This window comes from Selaginella moellendorffii, unplaced genomic scaffold, assembly GCF_000143415.4.
Source record: "Selaginella moellendorffii unplaced genomic scaffold, v1.0 SELMOscaffold_97, whole genome shotgun sequence".
NCBI lineage: Eukaryota > Viridiplantae > Streptophyta > Lycopodiopsida > Selaginellales > Selaginellaceae > Selaginella > Selaginella moellendorffii.
In genome coordinates this window covers 21,434-29,843 of record NW_003314358.1, presented here as the reverse complement: position 1 = coordinate 29,843, position 8,410 = coordinate 21,434, and the positions used below count along the sequence as shown (strand labels likewise).

Below are 8,410 nucleotides of genomic sequence, written 5' to 3'. Positions count from 1 at the left end.
GTAAAAGTGTGGCATATCCCCAACCGAGATGTCAAAACATGAAATACCTCAGCCATAAATGCAGGACCATTATCCGAAAGAATCCGCTCTGGACAAGAATGTTGGAACACCACTCGATTGAAGAGAAAGTATCCAATAGTAGTTGCAGAGGCACTAGCAAGAGCACCAACTTCCACCCAACGAGTCAAGTAGTCAGAAGCAATAATAACATATTCATTGCTAGCAGTCGACCATGGAAAATGTCCCATAAGATCAAACGCCACCAACTCAAACGGACAGGAAACTGCAATTGACTCCAACTATCCTTCCGTAGCACAAGGGGGAGTATTACGAGCTTGGCACCAAATGCAGCTACACACATACCGGATAACATCACGTCGCATCCCTGGCCAATAGAAAGACCTGCGCAGCTTCTCAGTCACACGACGATGTCCCATATGCCCACATAAAATAGGAGAATCATGGTAAGCATGGAGAAACTGCGGAATAAAGACAGAAGGCACCACCAGCCGTAAATGATCATCAGGATCCGTCCCCATAAAATAAAGAAGGCCATCTTCAAGGCGATATTGAGAATGTAAATGCCGGAAAGGCAAGTCATCAGCAAGTGATGCAGGATCCTCAAACATATCTCGAAGCCTTCGAATCCACGGCTCAATCTTTTGAGCCTCGCGAATATCATCCAGAGAAGGTAGAACTTGCTCTGCGTCTTGTGGACACTGAACATCAAGTACAACAACCATCAATGGCACAAAATCCTCGTCTAGAAAATCCACAGATGCTAGAACAACAGGCTCATCAGAAACATGAGAAGAGAGTGGAGAAGGAAGAGGAGTTTGAGAAAGGGCATCAGCATTAGCCATAGAACTCCTTGGGTGATGAACAACATCAAAATCATATATTTGAAGCTTTAAAGCCCACCGAGCAGTACGACCAACCAGGTTCTTTCGCTTCAATAATGAAATAACGGCAGCATGGTCACCTTCAAGTAACGTCCGAAAACCATGTAGATATGCATGAAGTTTCTCAAAACCCTAAACTGCCGCTAAACACTCATTCTCTGTCGTGGAGTAGTTCACCTCTACTGGTTGTAACGTACGGCTTATATATGCAATGGGATGACGTTGACCAGGCACACTTGGGCTCTCTTGCATCAACACACCTCCAAGACCAATATCAGAAGCATCAACGCGCAAAATAAAAGGTCAAGTGTAGTCAGGATATGCCAAAACCGGAGAAGTCGTCAACAGCTCTTTAAGATCCACAAATGCCCACTCACAATCTGAAGACCAGATGAAAGATGATGTTGATGACTTCAGCAACGCTCACAACGGTGCAGTGTGATAAAAAAGATGATCCACAAAATGACCGAGATACTGCACCTTGCCCAGGAAGCGCTGCACATCATTCACACACTTCGGAGTAGGGAACTTTAGAACAGCTACAAGTTTGTCAGGATCAACTTGCAAACCCTCACAAGAAATACGGTACCCAAGATAAATTGTGTCCTTGGACCCAAACACGCACTTCGACCGCTTCAGCTTTAAACCAACATCTCGTAGCCAATCCAACACTTTACACACATCACGAATGTGCTCCGCCCACGTCCCCTCCGAGTGAATCAAGACATCATCAATGAAGTCAGCAGTCACCTCTAGCATATCACAAAGAACCTCGTCCATCATCCGCTGGAAAGTTGCTAGAGCATTGTTCAAACCAAACAGCATCACCAAGAACTCGTACAAACCAAATGGTGTACGAAAAACAGTCTTAGGAATATCTTCGTCGGCCATCGGTACTTGCCAGTACCCAAAAGCAAGATCTAACTTGGTGAACCAACGACTTCGCCCTAAACGATCCAAGAGGTCAGCAGTGTGAGGAAGAAGGTACACATCCGGGATCGTCACTTCATTTAACGGACGATAGTCAATGCAGAAACGAATACTCCCATCAGGCTTTGTCACAAGATGAGGTTCATATGCCCAAGGACTCCACGACTTCTGAATAACACCCTTCTCCAACATCTCTTTGACGTTTGCACGTAAAATCTTGATCTCCTTGGGTGACCGATGACGAACAGGAACCTTGATTGGATGAGCATCCCCGGTTGGAATGGGATGACGTGTGGTAATCTTGGCCCCAGACGATATGTCAAATTCAAAGAGATCAGAATACTCCTTCATGAGCCGGTCAATAGCTGCAACACAAAGATCATTGGAGGGATCGGAAAAGGGAAAAGCAGAACAAGATGAAAACACAAGAGGAAATAGTGGGGGAACAAAAGTAATGGAAGCAGAGGTAGAAGTAGAGGGACGAAGAGGTACGGAAGTGAGAGGAATGAATAAAACATAAGGAAGTATGAGACAAGGGGGAAAAGCCTCAAAGTCACACTTGGCATGATTGCATTGCAACCAATCCATACCAAAAATGAGGTCAAAAGCTTGACTCGGCACCACCCGCAACGACTGCAACTCAAGCTCAAAATTGCCCACACGCACAACTAGGTTCACCTCATCTCGTGCACATGCATGTGTACAGCCGTTGCCATAAAGAATGAAAACTGGATCCGCTGCACGACGTAAGTGTAGACGACAACGTGTGGCAACAGATCAAGCAATAGAAGATAAACTCGAACCTGTATCAACCAACACGGAGAGAAGAATAGGAGACCTCTTGTTATAAAAACGAGCTTGGAAAGTAAACACTGGATGAACTGGTGCCGAGTGAACCCCTTGATGATACTCTCGAAAGAAAGATGGAGGGGTCACTAACTTATTCGCACAAAGTCCCTCCATTACTCGTGTGACTCCTCGTTTCCCGGATGCACCTCGGTGTCCAAACCTTCCACCGCAGCAGCACCAACGGGACGTTGCTGATGCCAAGGTCTCCACCCAGGAAATGGAGGTCACCAATCCGGAAAGCGCCGACAACACCGATAAGTATGACCAACTTCATCACACGCTCAACAACGAACATCACGGCCATGACCATGGCCTTGCCTTTGTCTTTGGACTCGAGTAGCAGCAGCATCAACCTCCATTGGAACAGGACCATCACTCATAGGAAGTGGAGCTGAAGGATGTGGAGTGAGAAGTGGAAGAGGCAATGTCTCATAATGTTGTGCCAAGCAAAGAGCATCGTCAAGGGTGGCAGGAGCAAGTGCATGCACAAGTCCGACAAGATCTTGATGAAGTGCTGGCCACAACATTCCTAGCTTGATCCACTCCGACATATTGGGCTTCGCACGAAGCAAAAGACTTCAGAAACGAACGCCAAATTGCATCACCGACTCAAATGGCCCTTGGCGAAGACGATGCAATTGTTGGAAGGTATCATCACAATCGTCGGCGTGTCCGAAGGTGCGTTTGAAGACATCCGGAAGAACACTCCAATCGCCACGAGTGGCTGCGCTCAATCCATTATACCACTGCAACGCCGTCCCTTGGAGACATGTGGGGAACTCACGCAAACGTCGAGCATCATCCCAAGAATGATATATGGCAATCACCGTGAAGTGATCGAACCAATGGTACATATCATCCCCAGGATTCCCACGAAAGAACTCTGGCCGAACGTAAGGATTGACACCAAGAGTAGGAGGAGTTGGACCACGTGCCATGAATGCCACCATCAATTGAGTTTGGTTGTTCAATTGCAAGTGCATAGCATCAAGCAATTGAACCAACTGCTGCTCTAGAGTCAAAGGAGGAGATTGCTGATCGGCCATGAAGATGAACGAAAAAGAAAGAGCAAAAGAAGAGAAATGACAAAAAGCTGGAAGGAAGTGGTAGATCTAGACAATGCAAAAAGCTATATCTAAACCAAAATCCTGAAAAGAAAGAATAAGAAAAAGGAAATGAAAAAAGCTGGATCTAGACAATGCAAAAGTGAGATCTAAACCGAATGGAAAAAGTTGGATCTAGATGATGCAAAAGCGAAATCTAAACCGAAATCCCAAATCCAAGCACTCCCCAGGGACAATCAAAGGTGCCCCTCATCTCCACCAATGTGAGTGCCTGGAATATGGAAAAAGAATATAGAAATGTGCATATCAATTAGCCCAAAAACCCTAACTTATATATAGGAGCAAATGGTCCAGATTGAAACCAATCCGACGGCTACCAAAATCCCATTATGCTAATATTAGTATACGGCATCGTAGCCGTACACTTAGCCATCACAAAACATGTTTATAAATTATAAATACAAAATTAATCTAAATGAATAACAACCATTAGATGGTAGAATATCCTAGAATATATAAGCATATTTTAGGTATATCCACTACCATCTCAATCCCCTACAGGTTTATTTAAGCAAACCCAAAATGGGAAAAATAATTATAAGAGAAAATAAGGGAAAACTTAGCATTTTTTTGCTAAAAATAATTAAAATATCGACAATAATATATGATTATGACTCAGATCATATTTTTTTTCTTTTGATATTTCTTTCAGTTTGATATGTATGGTACTCTTCGCTGTACAAGATTATAGCTCTTGATAATGTAGAGAAATGTTCCTATGAAAAAGAAATCCTCTTGGCAGTAAAAACACCTTTATATGCTCCCAAGCAAGGAGCTTAATTTGTTTTTATATTACATAATTGTTGATAGAGCATTTTGTTCCCTTTTTTCTTTTTTATTTTTGGTTGCAATGCCTTACTACAACGCAAGATGTTAAATATTTGATCGATAATCATGGCATAATTTAAGTATATTCTACTGGCAAGTAAAATGTTGCAAGAAGGTGCGATTTAATCTCTCTTATGGCACCTGGTAGGTTCTTAGCTTTCAAGTCGAGTATATAGAAGAAGCTGATCGCAGAATGCTTTTGGATGAGATGAGCCGGGAGAATGATAAGCCAAAACGGGCCTGCGAGAAAAACACAATGCAATCATGATCATCTTCAAGAAATGAAGAAGTACTACCGATAGAAAGAGGAACAAAATCCACCAGCAGCTATTTAGGCCGAATCCGAGCTTGTGAAAGAGCTGAAAACCCATGATCCAACCAGTTAGCTCAAGAGAGAGAAACTTCTACTTACCAGCATAAACACGCTTCCACAAGCAAAGCAGCAAGCGGTGCCAAAGCCCAGGTACTTATAGTCTCTTCCAGCCTGAACAACCATCTGAATTAATCTACAAAGCGAGTGCTGTGGAGAAATTTTTATTACATACCAGAAGAGTTCCTTCCACTGCAAGTGTAGATGGAGTCACTAAAATGCTCCAAAAAAATGGCAGCAACAGCGAGTGCATCTGCAAAAAAGTGTTTCACCGTCAAAGAAAACAAGAAGAAACAGTGCGACCTGTTTCACGATTGCCGAATCTTTGGTGAAGAGCTGCGGGGCTAACAACGCAACCGAGCCTCCGGTGATGGCTAACGCGAGTCCAAAAACTGCTCCAGTGACGAGGAGTGATCGAAGCAATGTTTGTGCCTGTGAGAAAGAATGGACAGTTTTGTTTTTGTTCTTCATTTTTCTTTGCAAACCTGTTTTATATCACGGTTTCTTCCAGAGATCAGCTCTGGCATGAAAGATTGTGCTGTTTGACCCAATGGCTCGCCACAAACTGAGAAGAGAATAAATAGTCCAACCATAACCTGGAGAAAATCCATTCCAAATTAAATAAAAAGAAGGAGAGATCCAAAACCTGATGTGCTCCTAGTGTGATTGCTCCCAGAGAAGTGGCAAAGTATGTGATAGCTGTGTAGAAACATACCTGAAACGCGATCAGTTTTAAAGTTTTAGCTCACAAAAAAAAGTTTATACACCTTGGAAAGCATGGTTAGAAGAAGTGGAGCAGTAATCTCGATCATGAGTGCGAGATCTTTCATCCGTGGCACGGCCACTGCCAGGGGATCATAATCCTTTGCTTTCAAGGCCTTGAGCATGAGAAATCCTGCAACATACTGGCGTCCATGAAGCATGAGAAAAGAAAAACTTGGCATAAAACAGACCCACCAGACCTGAGACAGCGAAGTCGCCCATGCAGCACCAGCGATTCCATAACCGAGAAATGTACACAGCAAAACATCCCCAGCGCCATTCACGACGCTTGCAACCAGCAGTGCTTTCAAGGGGCTCCACGAGTCCTGCATACCCAGACTAGGACAGGAAAAAAAAAAAAAAACGAAGATAAAAAACAAAAACCAACGAAAGATTAAAGATCAACCAACCTTGCACTCTGGGCAACCATTCCGAGGAGAACCACGGGCCAGGCCAATGCTCTTATCTAAAGATCGAGAGTTGAACGAAAGAATAAAACAGTCGCGGAAACTTTGAAGTTTTTACGTTAACGTAGCTCGCAGCTGCAGGAACGAGTGCCAAGTTCTTCTCTCCAACAAACACTGCAAATAAACCAAGAGAAGGAAGGAGTGAAAAAAACGTAAAGGCTGATGATCGCAGCAGGGAAAGCAAACCGAAGTTGTACATCGAAGTACAGATGAAGAAGAAAGCTCGGAAATGACGAGCATGCCCACACCACAAGCAAGGGCGACGAACAAAAGCCTCGCCAAGTGGTTTGCAGCAGCATCCCTATCCTGAAAAACAAAAAAAGAGGAAAAAAAAAAAAAGAGAGCCTATCATCAAAAGAACAAACTCTCAACAAGCAAACCTTGTGAGCAAGAGATGTTGCGATCAAGTTGGACGTCGCCACAGACAAGAACATAAACAAGTAGGATAAACCATCGCAAAGAACAGTCCCAGGTCCTATAGAAAAGAGAAAAAGAATCCATGATCAACGTGAAGAAAATGGCTTACCAAGAGCTGCGAGCTCCAAGGAGCTGCTAGTCCCGATAACACTGGTGTCGATGAGGCTCATGATCGGGCCGGACAACCAGATCCCCAGCGCTGGCCCAGCAAACGTGAAAATCTGCCGCATCTGGTCGAGCATGTTGGTGGCGCCGCTCAGGCTTGTTGCTGTGGCAATCTTTGCATTCTCTTCTCCTCTACTCGTGGGAGAAGCAGCGTCAACACCACCATCGTGCGGCGTGATCTTCGTATCCACCTCGTCGATGTGAGACGAGCGGACCTTGTCGGGAGCTTCCGGCCCAAGGCAGCAGCAGCAGCAGCACGCATTTTGCTTTCCTCGCTTGGAAGATCTACGGAGCAAGCGCAAACAAGAGCCCCCGAGATGGCACTGCAAGCTGCGGGGAGTCTTGGCTCGATCCACAAGAGCCACGAAACGAAATGCGAGCGGGCGATCCATAGCGTTTCTCTGCGATTCTTTCAATCTACCTGTGGTGTGTTGCGTGCTTGCTTGCTTGTGCGCCTAGCTGACAACCAAGCATACGACAGGCCGGAAGCTGGACACGTTTCTAGGGCTCTAACGAGCAAAAGCTTTCTTTCAAGCAACCGCTGGATTTCCTTTTCACTCCCACTTTATTTCTGTAACATCTTAACATGAAATATTTCACCCGAAAAGCCACCGCTTCAAGCCGAAAGAAGTTCCAGAACTTGCAAGGTGCGAGATCATCTAATCAAGGAACTGTCATCTGCAGCATTTGCCGCATTGAGGCAAATGGACTTCAGTTATGAAAGCTATCTTTTTAGATCGTTTATTATGTTTGGAGATCTCTCTAGGATGGACATATGATACAAATAAGAAACTCTTTCTTGTGGCTTAGATCTTCGTTTTCTTCCAGCATCAGCCTCTACAACATTTGGGAATGCTTGCAGCTACTCTGGGAAGCTTTTGAATTTACGAAAAAGATTTAAATTCATCCTTATTCATGGTTTATAGGCTCTCAAAACCTGATAGATTCAGTTTAACACGCTAGAGGAATTAACCTGGTGATCAGTGAAGCTGGTGGCAGTGATGGTGATCGGGTTTGAGTCCCTGTTCTCGCATGAGAAGCAAAGCTTCCGCCATCTTGGCTCTCGTGGGCATAGCCTGGGATGATCGGAAACGATGTCGTGCTGCTCCATGGAATCAAACAGGCATACAAATCCACCATCGATGTTTCCTCGTCTCCAGCTTGAAGCCGCAAGTGTCTGACTGAATCGCCATGGCTCGTTCCAAGCTCTTAACCTTCAGAACCAGCGTCACATGTGAATCCTATCGCACAGGATTGATCATAGCAGCTTCCAAAAACAACGTCATGGATCTGGATCTTCATACCCAAGGTGCGCGTAGACGGAGATGATACAGTGGAGGCATCTTGGCAGCAGATCAAGGTGCTCAACTGCACAGATCTAGTCAATCCCAACCAGGTGACCATCCTTAGGAAAGTCTTTTTTTTTTGTAGGATCACCTGACATGGATAAATTGCTATGGCATTGCTTGTCTCTTGAACCCGGAGGGGGATGGTCCAAAGTTGAGTTTAATTCAGCTCAAGTTAATGTTAGTCAATATAGTCAATCATAAGTTTTATAAAGAAATATTAAGTTAAAAAAATATTATTCTTTGGTGA

General features: G+C 44.4%; 1 protein-coding gene across 1 annotated transcript; it reads right to left on the bottom strand.

Annotated features, from left to right (window-relative positions):
• Positions 1–4,664: 4,664 nt before the first annotated feature.
• LOC9651095 (protein DETOXIFICATION 46, chloroplastic) lies at positions 4,665–7,415 on the bottom strand. The gene is made up of 14 exons (XM_024663214.1): positions 6,759–7,415; positions 6,613–6,707; positions 6,430–6,538; positions 6,291–6,346; positions 6,176–6,231; positions 5,966–6,104; positions 5,771–5,908; positions 5,650–5,718; positions 5,489–5,599; positions 5,307–5,435; positions 5,179–5,256; positions 5,046–5,117; positions 4,930–4,992; positions 4,665–4,873 (listed from the first exon to the last, which is right to left on the bottom strand). Exons 1-14 carry the CDS (start codon positions 7,204–7,206, stop codon positions 4,793–4,795), a joined length of 1,644 nt encoding a protein of 547 aa, XP_024518982.1. The 5' UTR covers positions 7,207–7,415; the 3' UTR covers positions 4,665–4,792.
• Positions 7,416–8,410: the final 995 nt, after the last annotated feature.